The sequence below is a fragment of the Syngnathoides biaculeatus genome, chromosome 12 (assembly GCF_019802595.1).
Source record: "Syngnathoides biaculeatus isolate LvHL_M chromosome 12, ASM1980259v1, whole genome shotgun sequence".
Classification (NCBI taxonomy): domain Eukaryota; kingdom Metazoa; phylum Chordata; class Actinopteri; order Syngnathiformes; family Syngnathidae; genus Syngnathoides; species Syngnathoides biaculeatus.
This window is the reverse complement of record NC_084651.1, coordinates 22,011,595-22,034,752: the sequence shown is the minus strand read 5'-3', so window position 1 is coordinate 22,034,752 and position 23,158 is coordinate 22,011,595. Positions and strand designations below refer to the sequence as shown.

Below are 23,158 nucleotides of genomic sequence, written 5' to 3'. Positions count from 1 at the left end.
TCCCAAGAACACCATCCCTACTGTGAAGCATGGGAGTGGTAGCGTCATGCTTTGGGGCTGTTTTGTGCACATGGGACAGGACGACTGCACTGCATTAAGGAGAGGATGACCGCGGCCATGTATTGTGAGACTTTGGGAACAACCTCGTTGCAACCTTGAGTGTACAACTAATGTTGCGTGTTTTTGGGATATGCGAGAAAACCCACGCAGGCACGGGAGAACATGCAAACTCCACACAGGCACCTCAGAACTGTGAGGTCAAAGCTTTACCAGCTGCGCCACCTTGCTGCCATTATATAATATATAACAATATAATAGTCATCGTGTAATTTCCAATGCGAGAGGACGCTTCACATCATATCAACAAGACAGTTTTCAGTAACCCCCCCCCTTTAGTGCCTCTCGCTTCCTCTGTTTGTGTGTGTGTGTGTGTGTGTGTGTGTGTGTGTGCACATGTGTGTGTGTGCACATGTGTGTGTGCGTGTTCGACGTGCCTCCTTTCTCATTTTTGCAGTCGTTCACTCGCGTCCACTTATCAAATACAACTTTTCTCAGCCCCATCTTCTTTTCCTCATGGGCTCATTGATGCCCTTTGTCACATGGCAATTTACCACCACCGGGTAGTTTCCTGGTCCCGTTCCAATGTCCGTCACTGTCACCATCATTAAATGCGCAGTGCGCCTTTCTCTGTTCACCTCTTTAAGTTCCACGAGCCCTTATCTAATATCTCGCTTACATCTTTCATAGTCTTTTACATTTGTATTTATATTTACATATTCTCTGTCGTTGTCCTATAACGTCATCGTCAGTTTGTCTGAATTGCGAATTCTACCCAAGTTGTGCTTTTGCCATTATTTTAATGCACACTTGTTTCTTTTTGTCAACATTAAGCATCATTTGCTGCTCAATTTCAATGTATATTTAATCTTTAGTTGGATTATATTCAGCACATTCATGATCAAATTCACCATCCATGATAATTTCTTTAATTTAGTGATCATTCTTCTTCAACTAAACCCAACCAAATTCCTATCGCGCAACAAATTAGCCTATACTATTCAGTTTTTTCATCCTCCACATTGTGACGCCCCAGGCTCAAACCTTTTTAAGGGATCCCATCCTCCTTAGGTGTAACAGGGAAACCTCACAGTGCAATTGTACGTCTACTATATACGTCAGCTACGACGGGATATACAACTTCTCTTTATCTCTTATTGTCTTTATCTCTTATTCTCAATAACTCATACTAGGCATGAACAATCTGATACCAATGACTTCTCAAATTTAGGCAGTTCAATATGCAGAATTTGAGAGTAAACAGGCTTCTGTTAGTACAGACGACCACCCTCGACTTGTCCGTATAACACTCCTGTGTTTCTCATATGTCTCTTGTTATCTCATCTGTCGATTGCCAACACTCATCTCCCTCCCTTGACTTACGGTTGGGGTGACCAAATTTTAGCGATTTGCGAGTTTGGACCCTACGCGTGTTCACAAGTCGAGGAAGATATGACCAATGATTAGAAAAAGTTAACAGCAAATGGATTTATTACAAAGGAATGTGCAGTACAGACGTCCGGGTCTTATCTAGGTATCTGCTGCACACGGGACGTGTGTCTTCTGGCAGGATAGCCAAAGAAGAAGACGAAAGCTACCCAGTAACACAAGGTTTTAATATGTATGGGTTCATGGTACAAGTGATTTTGTATAAACTCTAGTCCAGGGCAAACCCTGTTGAAGGAAAAAATGTGACTCATGGAGGTTTGTGTGTGGTAGTGTGGTACTTCTAAATAATCCCATGAGCAAATTAGTCTGCAGTTTTAAAGCACCATGCATGTTAAATGAATCAGGTAACCACCTGGTACTTCTAGCCATCCATTTTCTTCACCTGTCATGGTCATTATTGTTGTGGGTGAGCCAGAGCCAATCCCACCTGACTTTCAGCAGGCAGACAACGTACATTCGAAAAGACAGAGCACATTCAGACTTACTTTCCCATCAGTTGAAATGAGTTCAATTACGCTAAAAAGCCTCAGAAGCCGTTTTTGGGGATGTGGCAGAAAGCCGGAGTACTTGCATTGAATTAGTTGTGATAGTTGTTGTGCTGTACGCGCTCAGGTTTTTTGCACCAGATCACCAATTTAAATAAACTGATCACTGATCCGACCAGAATATGTACAAGGCTCAGCAGCCTCTCATACTATTCATACTGTTAAAGTAGCCACATGCTATCCTTTGTCATTCATTTCCCCCTGCCTTGTGGCAATCTGAAAAAAAAAAAAAAAAAAAAAAGATGTCAGGCTTTGGTTCTTTGTGCTGAATCGATTTTCATGTGCGCTGAGTGTGTGCGCAGTGGCGCAGTTTAGAGGTAACATTGGTCAAGACTACATAAAATAAAGGACGTCTTTCAATATCTATGTATTTCTACTCATAAAAAATTTTACGCGCGTGATTTTTCGTGCTCAACTGTGCAGATTTGCGAGTGCGATGACGCACGGGCGCATAAGCAGTCAAGTCCAGCAAAACACAAACATGAAACTTAGACAAAGTCATAACGTGCAGTCCTATACACGTGATTGCAACTATTATTTACTTGGTACTTGATACTACCAACGATAACAGTGAGTTTGACTTTGTTAAACTATGCAATAAACATCTTCAACCTTAAATATGCAAAAATGTCAGTGGTACTAATTTTTATTACTCTTTATTTTGACATCATATGGTAATGAAATTATTTTCCTTTTTATTGCAGTGAACTTTGACCACTTTCAAATATTGCGGGCCATTGGGAAAGGCAGCTTTGGAAAGGTAATGTATCCTCAAGCTTTTTCATCATGTATTGTGTGTCCACTTTTGATTTATAGTAGTTTTGTTTTGCTCCTGGCAAGCACAGTACTTATTTCTGCCAAGGAGTAACGGAACATTGCATTCGACTTCCCATCACATTAATCTTAAAGCTTACAAGTTATATTATTTTCTGACTTCGAAAGACTAATTCATAAATGTCACTTAGAGGACAGTCAATTTTCTTTTCAACCCATGCCAGCAAACCTGCTGGGAGTTTTGACCCATATCTACTTTTAATTACAGGGCAGCACAGTGCTGTCTGGTTGTGCTGAATCAAGCGCCTAAGCTCCTACGTGTGTGTGAGTTGTATCGTGAAAACAAATGACAGCATTTTTTTAAACTGTCCATTTTGCTGGTCACATAAATATTTGGGACAAATGCGTATAAATTTGTTGGAACAATTTTTGAATGAGACTTAAGAAGTAAAAGTAGTGTAAATTGTGGTGCTGTGTGTGTTAACACGATTGAGCTCAAGAGATTATTGTTGTTTGTCTTCATTTGTAATCCTAAATATTGTAGCAAATATTCAAGCTTTTTGTCATCTGCGTGCTTCTGCACATTCATTCCATTTTGCTTTTCTCTAAACACAATCACCCCCCCCCAGCTCCCCCAAAATATGTCCCTCTGTTGTGGGAAGTCATTGCCAATGCTGAATACATTACCATGCAAAATTATGTTAATGTGATGTAATCTTTTGTTCCACCAAGCTGCTGTCACGTTCCTCCTGACACAGAAGGGAATATGCTGTATGCGGACCACCAAGGAGACCCAAGTTGGGTCTTCCAAAAATGTATAAATCAGGATATAGGATACGTGTGGCATGGTGTCCTAGTGGTTTAGTTAAAAGCGACATCACATCAGAAGATAACGTGTTACTCCAGCAGTCTAAAAATGAATAGGTTAGGTTAAGTCAGTGCTTCTCAAGTGTTTTCTGTTACCACCCCGAGGAGGAAAGAAGAAAAAAATATGCGACCCCCACCCTTAGCTCCCACGAGTACAGCTCTATATGACATTTTATATAAAGGGTAATCTAATCTAATCCTTGAGCATTGAAGGAAATACAAAAGAGAGCTATCGATCAATTTACAATAAAGAATACATTTATTAATGTTGTTAATCATGTTCTTCGGGGTCTCACATGCAATGCGATCCCCCAGGGGGTTGCACCCCACCGTTTGAAAAGCATTGGGTTAAGTGAAGACTCTTAAGTGACCCATTGGTGTGAACGTGAGTGTCAAATCTTCACAGATGTGATTGTCTAATGATAAATCCAGATATGCTCAAAACTAGCAGGGCTCATGATTCCTGTGACCTTGAATAGAAGAAGCGGTATCCAAAATGGATCGATGATGGGTCAAAATGGTATGGCACAACTCTTCTGGGAAGCATTTTCCATTCGATACGAAACTGACATTGAAGCTGAAAAGATCCAGAGAGATATTTTCACATCACTAAAAAAATAAAATCCAAACCAACAATCTGTGAGTTGATAAACCTCCCCGAATTTTGGTTGAAGAAATTTACTGAAATTGTTAATCCCAAAGAGACTTTGTTCTAAATGATGGACTTTGTCACCCATTCATTTCCAGAGAGTAGACAATAGAGCTTGTTACTCAAATTTAGGAGTTGGCTTCATTGGCATTTATTAGTAAGTATTAACACAGTCATGTTTGGTTCATGCAAACTTTCATGGTGAGACATGCAAACAGAGCAAATAATATTCTGATATACCCCATGGCAGATGAAACGTCCTAATAGTTTGCCATTGTGGGAAGACATCTTCGTCTTCTCTCTTCCACCAACAGTGTTGTCACATTTGTGGATTCTGAATCATCGAATAACAATGCTACAGTGTCGAATTTTCCCTTTCCAAAACACCCTGTAAGTAAGTGGTCTATGGAGATGAGGGATGATGAAAAAAATCTTTTTTACAATATAGTTCTTAATACATTAAATTTTAAATTCTGAGTAGATAATTCATGATTATTAAGTAAATATTTTTTAAAATCACAAAATCAGTAGCAAGTACAGTGTACCTTGACCTAAGAATTAAAATTGTCTCGTGACCAAGCTCATAATTCAATTTACTCAATCACATCAATGTTCCCCAAGGAAAATAATTTAAATGGCATTATTCTGTCCAGCCCCCAAAGCACCACCATTTCGATGCTTTTACTGACTACAAATAACTGTATTTTATGAAAACATATTACAAAATGACATAACATTTTATTAAACAGAAGGAAAAGAAATCAACTAAAGTTAAAAAGTATAATTACTGCATGCTGAGGAAAGCCAAAAGTCACAACAACTGTAGTGCTGCTTGCCTTTCAGGGATATCCCCCAGTGAATTGACATCAGAAGCTCAAGTCCGCTTGGCCCAACTCAAGTTAGTCTGCGTGTGAGCGTCTGGACATGGGTAGTTTTTTTTCTTTTTTTGCCTAGTTTTTGGCAAAGAGAGTACAAGAGTACAGGTATTGAAGAATCTTTGTGCAACAGCATAGTACATAATTTCACGTATGATAGAATAATTTACAGGATGTTTCATAGGACTGTTAATATCTTGACTTTTTATTAAGTTGTCATTTTGCTGGAAGATGCAGGTTTTTGTACGGTTGACTCTGGGTTGCCCAGGAGTAGTTACCTGCTAACATTAGGCTTAATAAACGTGGGTTTACTTGATAAGGACCTTATAACGTAAAAGAAAACGACAAAGAAACTGTATACAATCAGCCCGAGCACAAACAGACGTGTCTTACCAAACTGACGTTCTGTGAATGGCGGGGTGCGGATTTGATGGAGTAGGGATTCTGGAAATATTGCAAACGTTCATTTTCTGTTTGGAGCTTGAATGTTGGGAAGTTGGGTGGTCTGTAATGAAACACAGCAGTGTAATAAGTTAAAAATAGTGAGTATTAATGATGTATTGTTCACAAATGAAGCTGGGAGGTATACTAACCTCTTCTATTTCTATGTGCAGGTTTTGCTGACATTGTATTTTCTCTGTTCTTCACCCTCTTCCTTTTTAGGCCCCTCTTTTTACATGCATCTTTCTTCCATCTCTTTGTCACAATACATCTCAACACCCACCTCTTAAAAACTTCCGCAGGCTGTAAAGCTCCCAGAAACATCCTTTAATTTGATAGTTTGTGTGAAAATATTCAAATTGTCCTCAGGGTTCTGTTACATTTTATGACCCTGGCATTTGAAACTTTTAAAGTAGTTGCTCTGTGGCTATTGTCAGCCTCTTTGGAAAAAAAATAAAAATAAATAAGAGTAAAAGGAAAATTGGCTGCCAATTCAAATATTTCTTGACATAGTAGTGGCATAATGATACATTTGGTTCAACCATACTCAGGAGTAAAATTCTATTGAAACCGTTACGTTGTTATGAAGCAATTACACAAGTTATAAGTAAGGTAATATTTTGAAAAAAAGACAACACAGCATCCATTCATGATTAGGTTTTTTTTTTTTGGCCACTTTTCCTCACTAGGGTTGCGATCATGCTCCAACCTATGCCAACTAACTCCACTGAAATGGTTGCCAGGATATCGCAGGGCACTTCTAAACACCTATGGGCAATTTAGAGCCATCAATTAATCTACCATCCATGTTTTTGGAATGCAGGAGTAAGGCAGAGTACCTGGAGAAAAGCCACACAGGCAGAGAGAGAACATGCAAACTCCAAAGCGGGTGTAAGGCGAGTGTGTTAACCAGTCACGCACCATGCACAGTGTTTTCTTACTGCTTTACGCGGCTTTGCGATTACACAGATTTTTAAAAAAAATTTTTAGCTTGTTTTTTTTATTAACGTATGATTGCACATTGTGTTCTGTATCCTGATCCACTAAGGGAAACCCCTCATCATGTTCTGCAACCCAATTGGTGAAGGTACTGCAGCGTTTTGGTGCAATCGCTTTCTATAAAGCCGCGACACGTTGTGCCATGGCAAGGGTCCCGGAATTTAAGACGGCCACTGAAGTTATTGGCCATCATTATCAAGGAATAAAGTGTTAGTGCATCCTCCTCCTCTTTTTCAAGATTTGTGTCCACATTTTCCTCTTCAACACAAGAGAGCCGCACTGCGATGAGGCAACCTGAACGCATGCTGTTCTGTGCAGGACAGTTGGAATGGAAGAGATTGATTGATCTTCATCGAACTGCACTGAGCTCGGATGCACACATCCGGCAAAGAGGTTCAGGAGCCGCTGTGATCACCTGCCCTAAATAATGGGGGCGGCCGGTGGGCCCCGTGGCATTTCAGCGCATCCACACTAAACGTCGCCCTTCAGCTCTCAAACATAATCAAAGGTGGCATGTATGTTTATGAGAATTTTCTAGGCCAGAAGCAAAAAAGTGCGCCAACATTGATCCATCGAGATGTTTTTCACTCGCAAGACACCTGCACCAAGGACGCTACAGCAGAGCCGCGCCAACTGGCTATGGGAACTGTAAAATACGCCTGAGTCGCTGTTATAATTTCTTGTGTGTCCAACCTCATAGATTGATCATTAAATTGAAATTTATTTCTAAAAACTGTAATATTTTTCTTTTTATAGAAAAACGTAAATTGGGTTTGGCCTCAAACAGGTTTTGATCTTTGGTTTCATTCTATAATACAATCGTGAACTTTTTATAATCCCTGACGGTTTGAACTTTGAGAGTGTTTAAATCAGAGAAATCTGAGAAAATGTTAATGCCTGTCTGAACAAAAAAAAAAAATTGTAAAAGAAAAAAAACATACTTTAAATGAGAAAAAAATGTAAATACAAAAACTAAATAAAAACAACTGTAAAAAAAAATACACTGTATATGAAAAAAAAAATCCTCTAAACGAAAAATATATAATGAACCAAAAAATATGACCAAACAAAATCAACTTCTACAATAGAGTTCACTGAACGTGGGTATTTTTTGGAATGTAACCCCTTCGTTAACTGAGGGAACAATGTATCTGCTTTTATTTACATTCATACTTTCCAAGTCCAATCTTATAGGTCCTTCATTTATTTTCAAGATACAGCATTGCATGGCCTTAATAGTTTAAAAAATAAATAGCTTCACTGTCCTCCTCCCTCGGTTTTGGAACATCCTTTCTCAATGGACCTTTCTGATGAGGATCTTTAGCTCCGCACCCTTAGCCATGTCCCACAAGCTTACAAAATGGCGATTGAACACCACATGTTTGAATTTGATTCTGTATCGGGTACTACAGATAATATTGAGCTATGTTTTTTGCCAAATGCGGCAGACTTGTCCAAGAGAGTTCTACAGAGAGGTCTCAACTATTTCACACAAGGATATACACACGGAATTAAGATTTTGGACAGAGCAGGACGCAATGTCAGAGTTACAGCGAAAAGTTGGTGATCGATGCAAAAATATTTGACGCCTCACAAACTTTATATTGAAATCAAACAGGATAAAATAGTGGAATCCTTCTGCGCATGTAAAGCAGGGTGAGTACTTTTTACTTGAAAAGATCCCGAGTAACATTGTAGTCGTAATCAAACCCAGTGCTCTGTCTTACAAGTCTGATGTGTTACAAATAGGAAAATAGATATTTCTCTTGCATGACAAGTATTTGAACACCTGCCTGTCACCTACAATTCTGACCCTCAAAGACCTGTTAGTCCGCCTTTAAAAAGCCAACTCCACTACATGTATTGTTCTGAATCAGATGCACGTGTGTGAGGTCGTCAACTGCATAAAAACACCTGTCCACACCATACAATCAGTAAGACTCAAACTTGTGACATGGCCAACACCAAAGAGCTGTCCAAAGACACCAGAGACAAAATCGTACAACTCCGCATGGCTGGAAACGGCTACGGAAAAATTGCCAAGCAGCTTGGTGAAAAAAGGTCCAATGTTGGAGCAATCATTAGAAAATGGAAGAAGCTAAACATAACGGTCAATCTCAATCAGAGTGGAGCCCCATGCAAGATATCACCTCGTGGGGTCTCAATGATCCTTAGAAAGGTGAGGAATCTGCCCAGGACTACATGACAGGACTTGGTCAATAACCTGAAAAGAGCTGGGACTACCATTTCCAAGGTTTGTTGGTAATAGACTAAGACGTCATGGTTTTTAATCATGCATGGCACGGAAGGTTCCCCTGCTTAAACCAGCAAATGTCAAGGCCTGTCTTAAGTTTGTCAATGACCATTTGGATGATACAGAGGAGTCATGAGAAAACGTTTGTGGTCAGATGAGAACAAAATGGAACTTTTTGGTCATAATTCCACTAAGCGTGTTTGTAGGAAGACGAATGATGACTTCCATCCCAAGAACACCATCCCTTCTGTGAAGCATGGGAGTGGTAGCATCATGCTTTGGGGCTGTTTTGTGCACATGGGACAGGACGACTGCACTGCATTAAGGAGAGGATGACCGCGGCCATGTATTGTGAGACTTTGGGAACAACCTCGTTCCCTCAGTCAGACCATTGAAGATGGTTCCTGGCTGGGTCTTTCAACATGACAATGATGCAAAGCACACAGCCAGGAGAACCAAGGAGTCCGTAAGAAGCATACCAAGGATCTGGCGTTGCCGAGCCAGTCTCCAGACCTTAACCCAATAGAAAATCTTTGGAGTGAGCTGAAACTCCGTGTTTCTCAGTGACAGCCCAGAAACCTCTGATCTCGAAAAGATCTGTGTGGAGGAGTGTCCCAAAATCCCTCCTGCAGTGTGTGCAAACCAGGTGAACACCTACATGAAACGTTTGACCACTTGCAAACAAAGGCTACTGTACCAAATATTGACATTGGTTTTCTCAGGTATTCAAATACTTATTTGCAGCTGTATCACACAAATACATCGTTAAACAATCATACATTGTGATTTCTGGATTTTTCTTTTTAGGTTAGTTCGTTTGTAACACACTTGGTGTAGGGCTCAATGGCCAAGCACCGAAAATATAATTGCTTGCCCCCTCCATTCTCTACCTATCCCCCTGTGTTCCAGCCATCTCAGTAAATGGTTTCTAGGAGGTGTAGGACACAGCTTTCTCCACCACAGGGCACAAGTTATAAAAAAAAAAAACAACATACGAACCGCTCAACGATCCAATAACAAGATGGCGCAATGTTTATTTAAATGACTTGTTCATTTACTGTATATACCTGTGTACTAGCCTAGCAAGGTCGTGTTAGCACTTTGTTGCCAGTCACATATTTACAGTTGTAAGTCAACTTACAACCATTAAATTTTACCATTTTTGTCATCCATCCATCCATTCATCCATCAATTTTCTTAGCTGCTTATCCTCACGAGGGGCATAGGAGTGCTGGAGCCTATCCCAGTCGTCAACGGGCAGGAGGCAGGGTACACCCTGAACTGGTTGCCAGCCAGTCGCAGGGCACATAGAGACAAACAGCCACACTCTCAATCTTACACCTAAGGCAATTTAGAGGGTCCAATTAATGTTGCCTGTTTTTGAGACATGGGAGAAAACTGGAGTGCCCGGAAGAAAACCAAAAAACAGGCACGGGGAGACCATGCAAACTGCACACAGGTGGGGCCAGGATCGAACCCGGGACCTCAGAACAGTGAGGCCAACGCTTTCCAGCTGATCTACCCTGCCACCTCGTTTTTGTCAGCAAAGAGTAATTTTAAGATGAATTCCCCTTTTTAAATTTTAACTGGTTTCCAGGGCTTCTCTAAGGCTGGAATTCAAATGAATTTACAAATCACCTTTTAGAAATACTAAACAGTATGAACATGATAAGCCTTGAATTTTATGCGCTTCTCTCTATGATTTCATTCTGTCATTGATGTAATGCCATTATATCCTCTTGATATGTTCCCTTCTGCTTAAAAGTTATTTCAAAGTACCACTTAGTGTTTCACATAAATTACAGGTAGGGATAGACACGAGGCAAATTAGCTTCAATTGCTTTGAAAGCAGTTTTCTGCTATTTGTCTTTTCCCTGAAGGGTTGTGAAATTATGGATTATTTGCATAATTTATAAGGGAAATATTCAGCCTGAAGTAGATATTGCCCTTTTTAATCTAAAAATGTGTACATTGTAAGATCTTTGTATTAAATGTAGGTAATCATTATTTCATATGACTTTGTTTGTGTCCATTATGCAAAAAGTGTAACGCGGCAACCAACTCCACCGCCACCACAGTCACAATTTATTTGACAAAACAGACACGCAATGAAAGCAATGCCGACTGAAGGAGAAAAAAAGGTCCCTGGCGAAAACATGATGATTAGAACAGAAGGGGAGGACTGGTCATTTCAACAACAAAATCCTTTAAATTGTATCAGGATGAGACCAATACAGGAGACCGTAATTACTTCTGAAGACACACTGCGTCTCACTTTTTGTGTACATGTGACATTGTTTTTTGAACCCAAGGTTTTATCTACATTAGAAATCATTTTTCTTTTTTTAATTTCAACCAGTTCATAAAAAATTTGGATTTAGCAAAAGTATCTGAATCTCCTCTACATCCCCTCTCGTGTGAACATGGCCTTAGTTTTCTACAGAACATCATTTTATTTTGCCTTAAGTGAATCATCTTGTCTTCCTGTTCTCATACAGTTATTGCAAGCAGTAAATGTAAACTTTTTCATTTCTAAAAGCTGAAATATTTTTGGCTGACTTCATGATAAGGGTGCCATGTTATGTCATGAATCAGCCATCGCTTATAAGCAAAGTATTCCTGCCATTCTCTGGATAATATTCGCCCAATCCTGAAAGTCTGTTTGCCTTACTTGTCTCCCTCAAAGTTTTCCCGATTTCTTCATCTGTGTGTGTGTGTGTGCATTGGTGTGTGTGTGTGTGTGTGTGTGTGTGTGTGTGTGGTGTGTGTGTGTGGTGTGTGTGTGTGTGTTGTGTGTGTGTGTGTGTGTGTGTGTGTGTGTGTGGGTGTAAGCTTGCACAATTACATTTCATCAACCTGACCTCTGGCTACACAATTCTTTTCCAATTACTGCTCACTGACGATGTGTGTTAAATCCATTGTCCTAACATGAATCTCAAACTTAATTGGAGAATGATGGCTATCATCTCTCACCTGCTTATATTTCTGTGGAATAGAATCTATATGTAGAGATAAGACTGATTTTCTTTCTCTTCCCTCCACGCATTTCTGGGAACTTTCCTGACCTGTAACACAAAAGAATCCCACACTTCTGAACTTCTGCCTTCCCTCACTTGAACACCCTTTTGGTCCCCACTACAAGCATTTGTTTCCACGGATCTGAGCCTTCATTATAGCATAGCATTCATTCCATGCTGTGTAGCTGGAAAAGAGAGATCTGTCTTTCTTCAATTCCTAAAAGTATACCAGCATTGTGTTCAAATAAGATTTCACAATCAGTAAATTTGTAAATAAACTGGGAAGTGATCATAATTATTTCAGAATAAAAAAGATACTTTTTGAGATATTTTGTCAAATCTGTGCCTTGGCTCTATAAAGGATGGGAAACACTGTGTTCTAGTTTGGGGAATTGGTTAAGCAAAAGATGGAAGGAGTAAAGGTAAGAAATGCCGGCCGTGCCTTTGAAACCAAACATTAAATAATTTCTTCATTGTGGCTATTTACAGAAGAGTCAAAAATAGTAGTTTGGGACTCTGACCAAAATTATAAAATATTCAAACCTACAAAAATAGAACTTCTTTTATCTTATTTTTAGATTCACCTGCGCTACACACAAGGATGGAGAGTGTCCAGGTCAGAAGGAGTGGTTACAAATCACAACAATGTATAGCCTGGCACACACAGAGCGATGCCGGCGAAACTAACTGAACTTTTGCAGTATGGTTGTGTGGGGTTTTGCAGCTAGCTTTCATGAATTGCTTACTCTTGGCCAGTGGTTTTGCTGCAGTTCTTAATTTGAATTTCAAGGTCACAGATGTTACATTCAATCAAAAAAGCAAACAAAAATGATTGTGCCTTACAATAATACTTGGGTAGTGTTTAGTTGTAATTTCATATGTAAAGTACCCGTGGCTTTAAAGCGAAACAGTGAAGAGCAGACATATTCAATGTACAGCTTGGTGGCCAACTGCAGCCCGCTTTCCATTTTTTTAATAGCCCACAGCATCTAGTAGAAATAATGTTTGACATGGCCCGCATTTTTAAACAGACAACACGTCTGAGACAGACAACACGTAATGCCCAGAGCTGACTACAAGACAAATTTGCTTTTTCGTGATTGTAGTGTCAGGCTACTGGAATTAAATCTTATATTCCGATACCACCCCATCTGTTTTTTTACGATCATTGAGCTTTGTCTTCTATCCATCCATTTTATCAACTCAAATGTGACCGTATACACTTGCCACCATGTAAAGGACAACAAAAGTGGATTGCGCCGACTGTATAATAAGGATAAAATGGTGAAAAAAATTGATAGTCACTGGTGCTCGGGAGAGGATGTTTGTTCAAGGCTTGCTTGAGGTCTGGTTTTGTACTTTTAATACGATACGGCTCACAAGCCCCCTCCTGGAAGCTGTGACTTTGTTGTTGTGGAGTGGTTTGTGTGCCCCAGTGATACAAGGAGCTAAGTTGTTGGGCCCTACATGCGCCTGCTAGGATCACGCATGACAAATAGGTCCCAGATGAGAGACCAGACAAAGACTAAGATTTCTATGATGAAAAACAAAAATGGATCGAGGTTTCTCTTGCCCTGATGCAGGTCACCGGATTCCTCTTCTGCAGCAAGGCCTGGAGGTTGGGCTCGAAAGCAAGTGCCTTTTGACTGGACATATGAGGCCCGGTCAAGCACAGCCCAAAGGGTAATGTGGGTCACCTTTCCCATGGGCTCACCACCTGTTGGAGAGGCCAATATGTGTTTTGTGCATTGTGAACTGGGCAGTGGCCAAAGATAGGGACCTTGGCGATCCGCTCCCCAGCTACATAAGCTGGCTCTAGGGACATGGAACATATCCTCTGCTGGAGCAAAGGAGCCCGAGCTGGTGTTTGAGTTTGAGGAGTTCCAACTAGATATAGTCTGACTCACCTCTACACACAGCTTGGCTTCTGATACATGTCAGAAAGAGTTTCAACTCCAGCCTCTGATGGAACTTTGCTCATGTTCAGGGGGGCGCGTGGAGTGAGTGGACAATGTTCTGTGTCTCCATTGCTGAGGCAGCTGACCAGAGCTGTGGCCGTAAGGCATCATATCAAGTGGTTTGGAACATTGCAAGGGCCAAAAAGCCAAACATTGAATTTATTTAAAAAATTCCTCATTGATGTCGCTGAAATCAACTTGAAAACAAAAATCTCAAACAAATGATATCAGACCTTCAACTGTCCCGCCACATTAAACAGAGAATATTGGACATCAGCATGGCTACTGATTGACAGTTGCACTTAGACCTCCAATCATGGTAGTATTTTAGTATTGCTTTAGATGATAATTGTGTCATACAAGACAAGACTTGGTTGAACTGGTAGTTTGACTGTGTGAGAAGGCACACTTTTTTTTTCTTTTTTTATTACTGGCCTGTGGTCGAGGGACGCTGTAGGAGTCAGTTTTTCTCATCATGTTTGGTGTGTGACATAAATTTGGCTAAGCAAAGGTATGTGTGTGAGGAGAGGATGATATTCATGTGTATGATATAGCCCTTGGATGTGTATGATGTGGCTATTTGCTGTAACACAGTAAAAAAATGTCTCTTCATCTCTGACTGGTTGGCCACCCTTGCTCTAGATTGTAGCATGCAAGCTGCAGCATGTGTTTATGATTCCTGACTTCTTGGACTCTTGTGCCTTACGCAGTACGAACAACAATTTTTGTGAAACAGCAGACAAGCCCGAAGCGGGTCATCACCACTCCCCCACCCCCTCAGTAGTTAACAACCAAATTATCCAAAACTGACTTTTCAGTGGAAGAAGAAGCCAGTAGTACAACTACAGGTGGGCACGGTGCAGAGATGAAAAAATAACAAAATATTAGACCTAGCATTTTATGAAAATGTTTGGTATACCACATTAAAGACTTTAGTCCTTATGTATTGAAAGCATCGTTGATTCTTGTTGTTGCTCACTGTCAGAAAATGATTGTGTTGACTTTGTAATTTACATTTTAAGCAACTAAGGGACACTTGATATGTGAACAATCAGCAATCAAGGGTTATTTACATACAATTTGATATGTGAACAAATGAGTGGGATTACTGCGATATAAGTGCGTAAAGCCTCCAACAGGCAAAAGCTATTATGCATACAGTGTATACAGCAAAAATGATGAGACCTAAAGTAATAACGGTCACCGCTCATTTGATTCTTATTTAAAGCTTCGTTGCAAAGCAGAAGGAAAAAAAAAAGTCTTCTCATCTGCACAGCGGCGGGGGCCTCTCCATCTGAATTCCCAGGCTGAAATGCAACCATAAATTGAAAGTCTACATAGATTTCCATCTTAGGAAACTGAGAAACACTGAAACAAAAAGTGGTTAAAATATTTCATGTGAAAGCTGATGTTTAGCGGTCAAGGTACATCCATGTCCCCTTTACATAGAACATCTAGTTCGGCTTTTCTCAAGCAAATATGTAATCTGCTGTGAGTGGAATGCCAAACAACTGTGCTTCAGTTCTTATTTCAGGCGCATTTCTCTTCTCTCTCCTCATGACTGTTAATTAAATAATTGCGCTCAGACAAATTAAAAAAAAAAAAATACTTAATGCTTCAGACATCAAAAGTGTTAAAAGCTGCTGTGATATAAAATTCCATGTATTTGGGTGCCTGGCTGTGAGAGTAGTGATGGCAAACACCACTCTTTTGTCCAAAGAGAAAATCAATTTGTTTTTGTGTGTGCACCCATGCCTGTCTCACCACTTCTAAAAGGGTATTTGGGAGAGGTAAAAGGTAAATAGGCGCTTTGTGCAGCTGGTGGTCAAAGATGACAGCCAGCATTGTTACAGGATCTCCTTGCAGCCCAGCACTATGCTCGACACACATCAAGAAACACTACCTTTATTTTTTTAATTTTGTTACTTCAGTATCTATTTTACTTTGTCCTGAACATCAACAATAATAACATTATCGATTCACTATTCCTCGTGCAGCACGCATCAACTTTGACGCTAAATACATTGTCATCTGGACTGTATGTAGTTCTTTCGGCTTGTCCCATTAGGGGTCGCCACTGCGTGTCATCTCAGATGAACGCTCATATTTGTTTTGCATTGTAACTTGCAGTAATAAGATGCAATATGTAAATACAGCTGCTCAAAAGATATTTTCAGTGTTAACCCTCCACTGCATCAACCCGCAGATTATCCTTGTTATTTATGAATTTACCTATTGATAAAAATTCCACATTGTCTAGTTCACAAATATACAGTATAGCCTGTATTTTGGAGCAGAAACTGTCATCTAACAAATTTCTCACTTTAGGGGCTTTCCCATTGTAGTAACCTTTACAGTAACTTCACAAGCTACCCTGGTAGCCTGAGTTTCTCCTGTGTCCACCCAAAACAAAAAAAGGGTATGTGTGTGTATGTATATGTTTAAATATATATATATATATATAATATATATATATATATATATATATATTGCCAGGGTACTGAAGCTTGATTTTGGATTCTTTCGTTCCCCCTGAAGGAAAGGGTCTTCTGAGAGCTTTTGGGAACTCTTTAAGGGGTGCGTTGTGCTGATGAACATTGGTTGGTTCGTGGCTCTCTGTAAACATTTACTTTTTCCATCCAGCAATTTGAGTTTCTTCGTCAAGTCTCCCAGAATAATCGCAAGCTCCGAGTTCATTTGGTGCGCTTAACTGATAACTTGCAGTTTGAACTGTGCTTCGTTAGCATGCCTCTTTGTTGGTGCCATTTTCGGGTGTCCTTCGCAAATACGATGTTGTTTCACAAAAAACATAATATATACCTGCTGGAGAGGGTGTGCCTTTAGCGTCTCTCTTCCAACTTGAATATCCTTTCCTGCCTTTCCTCTACATAAGCAGCGTGTTGGCAGGAAATGCTCCCAGTCAGTCAGGCGGAGTGCTTGTCAAAGTCACACAACAACATTTATAGATTTTTGAATTCGGTGCACACATGAGCCACGCCATATTGTAAGGCGCCCCGTCCATTTTGAAGAAAATTTAAGGCTTTTAAGTGAAAATACAGTAGGTATTTTTTTTTTTTCGCTAGTAAATAATTTGCAAAATGGTATGAATAATCATTAATGATACTTTTAGATGGTGGTGGTACACATATGCAATTGTTTTAAATGTATGTCGATAATATGTTTGTGATAATGCCTTGGTCTGTTTTAGTCGACTTGGTTCTGATTAGATTTAGTTAGCTTTGAACAAGGTTTCCTCTGTCACATGTTCATCTTATCTGCTCATTTGATTTTGTCTCCACCTCTTCTCCTCAGCCTTCTACCTTGTGTCAACAAATCCACTCCCTGCAGCCACTCTCGTGCCTTGTCCTTGGTCTATGAGCTCCGTTCCCACAGTAGCGACTTAAGTCGAATTTTAACTTAAATCTGATTTCACATTAAAGTCAAATTTACCATAACTCCTGGGATTGCCTTCAGCATTCCCGTGATCCTTGTGAGGATAAGCGGCTCAGAAATGGATGGGTGTTGGTACTGTTGGAGGTCGCTTTTTTCCTGCTCGTGTTCGTTTAATTTCGGGTAGTGAGAATGTTGGTTATCTAAATAAAGGCTGGAGACGATGAACATTTTCTTCGAAGAATTTACTTACAGAATCTTCCGGGCACTTATGAGTTACAGACAATATCAGTAGAGAGCATATCAGAAGTGCGAAGGTACAGAGAAAGCACACATCCTTTATCTTGCCAGAAAGGCGGACTATGGGTGATATCAAACCTGTGGCGTGAGTTTGGGGCTTTCCACTTTAAGGGTTTCTGTCTCAACCGGTTCTAGATGGCAATGGATTATTACAAAGTGTCCAGTATGCAGTTCATCAAGGTTAGCCTACGTGCAGAGATGCGCTCAAGGAAACATCTGCCTAGGGCTGAGGACGTGAGGAAATTATGTAGTCATGACTAAATATGAGCATAAGACATACTTCAATCCCCCATTCGGACTCGAAAGAGTCCAACACTTGAAATGAACAAAATTAAAGAAAGGAGCCAGCGTCGTCATCGTCCGGAGTGGGTGGTGCATCAGGCATGGGGCCTTTTCCTCTGGGATGTGTCGAGCTGGGGCACAGTCAACTTCCTTGTCGAATGATGTCATCAACGGGTGCTGGCCGGCACTGGAGAAGACGTGGTTTTCCGGTTGTCGTCAGGTAGAGTGATCGCTGAACCTGAGGCGGATCTGGCGGGTCGCGTAGTCGAGAAGTAGAACCACGTGTCCCCCTTTCTTGCAGGACGTGCTGCTGTGATTGTCTGCTCCGTGACCTGAAAGGGACCTGTACACTTACGTTCAGACTATTTATGTTTAGTTACTTTTAACCACACAGATTCACAAATATTCATTTCGAGGGGAGCATCTGGTTGTGAATGTAGTGATTAACCAAATGTTTTAACACTATGCTTGCTGTTTCAGATTTGCAGGGTTATGGCTCTGGCCATTCCAAAAAGGAAACTACTATGACTAGTAAAAACCGGTAACCTGACACTGTTTTAATCATGTCAGTGAAATCCTATTGAAATTACCTGAACAGGGGCGTCTACGTCCGGATCGTGGACTCCCTGTGGTGGTTTCGTTGTAGGTATACTGTTATACCTGGGACTGGGAGCCTGGAATTCTTTCTGCTTGCACTTCTTTAGAACCTGTTTCTGTGGGTTGGGTTACTGCAAATCCAGATTGTAGGCCATCGTTGCCTTTGAAGTAACATCCGTCTGTAAAAAGAATCAAGTCCGGGTTGTCAAGAGATGTCTCGTAGAGTCCAGTGCAGAGTGAGTTTTCTTCCGTCGTTTTTCGTACACAATGCGGTTCTCCTCCGAGCAGACCTTAAACCATGTTTACCACATCATGAGTAAAGAGAATATGTGGTTGTCTTAAAATTGCTTCAATTTTCCTCCGTCTTCCACCGTTCATGGTGAAAGCTTGACTCGTGACATACTGGATGGTACTGTGTGATGTTTGCACAGTCAGCGGGCGATGAAGAACAGTGTGAGTAGTCTTCTGAATCACTCTGGCTAGAGCAGATGCGAAAGAAGCGCAAATTGAGTGTCTTTGCTCGTATTTTTCCAATGGAGTTGATGCATACAGACAAACTTGTCGACTTCCTCCTTCCCCTTTCTGATAAAGAGCAGCAGAAACACTGCTGATCTTTTTAGACAAGTCAAGATAGAACATGTGACTGTAATTAGGAATCGCAAGAGCTGCGGCACTGGAAAGGTGTTGTTTCAAAGAGATGAAGGAAGTGGCTGCTTCCGTGGTCCAACAAAGACTGTTAGAAAGATTGCGCATACCTTGTACATTGACCATTCATCGGAGTGGGGGAGTGAGTTCAGAAAAGTTTGGAACATGATGTCTGGAGTAGTTGCAGTTTGGAATTTGGACTTGGAACACTTCAGTCCAACAGAGGCCAAATGAGAAAGCAAAGACCTAGTGGCTTCGAGACAAGAAGTTACAGATGGAGCCGCCAGCAAGAGGTCATCCACATACTGCACCAGGAGAACCCCATGAGGCAAATCAAATGGAGACAGCAACTGACGACGACAGTCATTGAAGACTCCAGGTGAAAGAACAAAGCCTTGAGGCAGGTGATTGTAGGAGTAGCAAACACCATTCCAAGTGAAAGCAAAAAAAATTGCTTCATTGAAGGGTGAAGCAAAAGAAAGCATTAGCCAAGTCAATGCAAGTGAAATGAGTGTGGGCTGATGTAATTTGGGACAATGCCGAGTGCGGGTTCGGGACGGGCAAAGTGTGGGTTAACACGGCCGCATTAATTGCTCGCAGGTCATGAACCATGCGAAACTTTCCAGTGTTTTTCTTTTCAACAGGCAAGATGGGTGTGTTAAAATCAGAGCCAGGAATTTCACACATCACTCCTGCTTTGAGCAAGCCGTCAATCGTTTCCGAAATACCAATCATCCCAGCCTCTTAGTGGCAGCGACTCCCTTTTCTCTTTTCAGTCGGGCTGCTTCTTGTTCAGGGCGATGGGTGCGAAGGGAGCGGTCTTGCTTTGCTTCATGTTCAGTAGCGGTTCTCTTAAGTTGATTTCTGATATTTTATGGAACCTCTTGGTGTCTGTTTAATTTTGCCTTCTACAGTCCGAGCTGAGTCAAACGTGTGAATGGGTCAGCTCTCAAGTTGACCACTTTTTCCAATCTGCCTTCTAATTCACTAATGGTGGCGGTCACTCCAGCAGCCAAAGTTTCCGCCACTGTATTCATGTTTGATGTCTGTTGTGCACGAGTGAGAGACGTTTGATCGTCTACATCTACGTCAAGCTGGCCCACGATTACATTCAATACTGGCGCCTGAAATTAATATAAAGATTTCCTGGCTTTATGGTAAGGTGACGGTACAAATGGGTTAGTTGGAGACAACGCCCAAGGCCGTTTCTCCTCCAAGTAAGGAGGCGGTGCACAGGGCAATTTGGGTGTTGACGGTACCAGACCAACACTTTCTTCCTTGACAGCCAAACGGGACAACTTTAACACCCCATTGCCATCATTCTTGCTTTCGCTTTCATTTTCACAACTTTCTTAGTATTCTCCCTCACGTTTCTACCTTTTGAAGACAACCTGTTAATTTTTTCCACTTCTAACTTTAAAGCCGCCAATCTTAACACAAGCTTATTCAATTTCTTTCATTATTGTCACCAAACATGCAGTCGAAGACAATTCCTCATCCATTCTTTCAACTATTCTTTCTTATCTCGTTCTTTTTCAGACAACCTTCAAACACACACACATCACATGCATTTGTCACTTGTTCACTTAGCAACACTTTTTGCAAATCGAATGATTCACTTTCCCTATGAAACTGTCCCTCCATTTTGTTTTAAATCGAATCCCCCGCCCCTCTTTTTTTTTTTAGTCAACAGGTCTCTCTACTTGGAACAGAGAGGCAGATAAGTGACAAAGCAACAATAACGGAGAGAGTGGGCCTCCTTGCACAGTCACGCCATCAACTCAAAGAACTCAGCCTTAAAATTGCAAATATATAAAAAAAACAGGAATGAGAACAGCAAACGTCCAAGTAGTGTTGATGTCGCACTCACACACACATACACACTTGCCTCACCATGCTACAATCGTGTGTGCATGCGCGCAAAACACTCAGCCACGATCCAGCAGATGCCGAAGGACGCTCCCTTTTTTTTTTTTCTTTTAATTGACCCCTCCGTACAGGGCAGTTAACCACGCCTCCTGAAGTTACGTCACCCCACGTGTGCTAACCTCAGACAAACAATTAGCAAAAATGGCGGCGCAGGAAGAAAAGACTAGAGCGAAATTGTCCGATTTACCAGCTGATTTCTCACTCACATTCTTAGCGAATAGTAAAATATCGTTGAAAAGCAGACAGCAGGGCTTCAAGTATTTCAGCGAGGGGTATTTCAATGGTATTTCGACGGAGAAACCATTGATATTAGCGCGAGATCTTTCCGGAGTCACATCGACGGAGAAACCATTGATATTAGCGCGAGATCTTTCCGGAGTCAGAGGAAGACCGAGAACCCACATAATATAATATATTATAACCCAAAGACGAATTCGTCATTGACAGTTTCCTATTTTCGTGTTACCTATCACACTTGCAGAATCTGTATGTGTATCTGTATAGCCGTTTTTGAACCGCCGTATGAAGGAAAAGAAGAAGGCAAGGCTTGATTTACGAGTTGTTTCTCTCGTTTTCTTTGTGTAACGTCACGGGCTCCCCTCAATAATTATTCTTGAATTCGTGCCGAACCTACGTAAGTCCCGACCGAGTACGACATTCACTACTTTAGTGTCCTCAAACATCCTTCCTTCAGTTTTTGTGTCTCGGTGCACGTCGAAGGCTTTTAGGACTGCTAGTTCGGTTTAGCTTAGCTCATTAGCCGCGAACAAAGGGACACGTTTATTCAGTCAGATCATCGCAAAATATCGCTCAACACAGATCAAGTGTGTCAATCATTCACACCTAGCTATGTTATGCAAGCGAAGAACTGCTAATTCATTTATATGAGACATGTATTGAAAATCAAATATAGGGCATACCTTCATGCAAACATATCTGTTCCGGTTGATTTTAGATGGATTCAGTTGATCATACGATCTTCCACAAAGTTTGATCCATAGACATTTTTCGTACTCGGTCTTCTGTTCCGGTTGATATTAGATGGATTCAGTTGATGATGCAGTCTTCCACAAAGTTTGATCCCATTGAAGACAATTTTCGTACTGGGTCTTTGGTTTTGGAAAGGGTACGAATTGAACTCCACCAACTAGCCTTTCAGGATACCTGTCGTCACTATTACAAAGTCCGTGACTACACCTCTTAATCAAATGTATTGTTAAAGAACCCAAATACGCGATAAAACGCTAACAAAAGCTATACTGGACCATGCAACGTTGTCTGAGAGAACGGCGGGTGCAAAAAGGGGCGTGGTTTATGCAGATCTCTGGCCTCTGATTGGTCAGCGACGCGGATGATGCAATTTCTACGGAGGGGTCAATTACCACTGGGTATCGTCATACCCTTCTTAGGCCATTTTATTAAGGTTATCTCTCAGCTGGATTACGATTATTATTATTAAAGTTATTTATTTATTTTAAAAAATTGGTCAAGCCTCTTTATTTTACATTCATTTGATTTCGAATGAGGAATTCTAGTCTCTAGAATTCTCCGAAAAGAACGGGACAACCTCCCGGTCCAGAAATTTTTCGACTGGCCCTCAACCTACTGGTGTGTTTGGCAGTCACGGGATTTACAACCTTTTTGTGTCGGCACAACCTACGAGCACAGGGCTCGTCTAAACCCTTTCTAGAATGGTAAGACCACACACACTAAGGCTTTTCAACCTCTACTCATAGGACTGTAATTGCGCATTTTCACTGTTCATCTGGGTTATTCTTCTCAACCTATTTTTATCGTGTACACTTACTCCTTTGATTTCGAATGAGGAATTCTAGTCTCTAAGATTCTCCGAAAAGAACGAGACAACCTATCGGTCCAGAAAGTTTTGGACTGGCCCACAACCTACTGGTGTGTCTGACAGTCACGGGATTTACAACCTTTTTATGTCGGCACAACCTCCGAACACAGTGCTCGTCTAAACCCTTTCTTGAGTGCTACGTCCACACACTCTAAGGCTTTTCAACCTCTACTCATAACTATACCACCCAATGTTTCCCCTACTGTTCAACCAGCCAGAGACTAATTTCACAATGTCACAAATTCAAACGTGACATGGACCTCAACCCCAGT

General features: G+C 41.0%; 1 protein-coding gene across 5 annotated transcripts in view; it reads left to right on the top strand.

The window, feature by feature from the left end:
* The window catches only part of LOC133509485 (serine/threonine-protein kinase 32C-like), a 91,165-nt gene that overhangs the window by 25,760 nt on the left and 42,247 nt on the right, over window positions 1–23,158 (top strand). For 4 of the 5 annotated variants that reach the window (XM_061836528.1, XM_061836531.1, XM_061836529.1 and 1 more), the window contains exon 2: window positions 2,756–2,811. The exons of the other annotated variant lie outside the window; for it this stretch is intronic. In XM_061836528.1, the coding sequence (XP_061692512.1) occupies window positions 2,756–2,811 (56 nt within the window). The remainder of the gene's footprint in view (window positions 1–2,755; window positions 2,812–23,158) is intronic. 5 annotated transcript variants of the gene reach the window in all.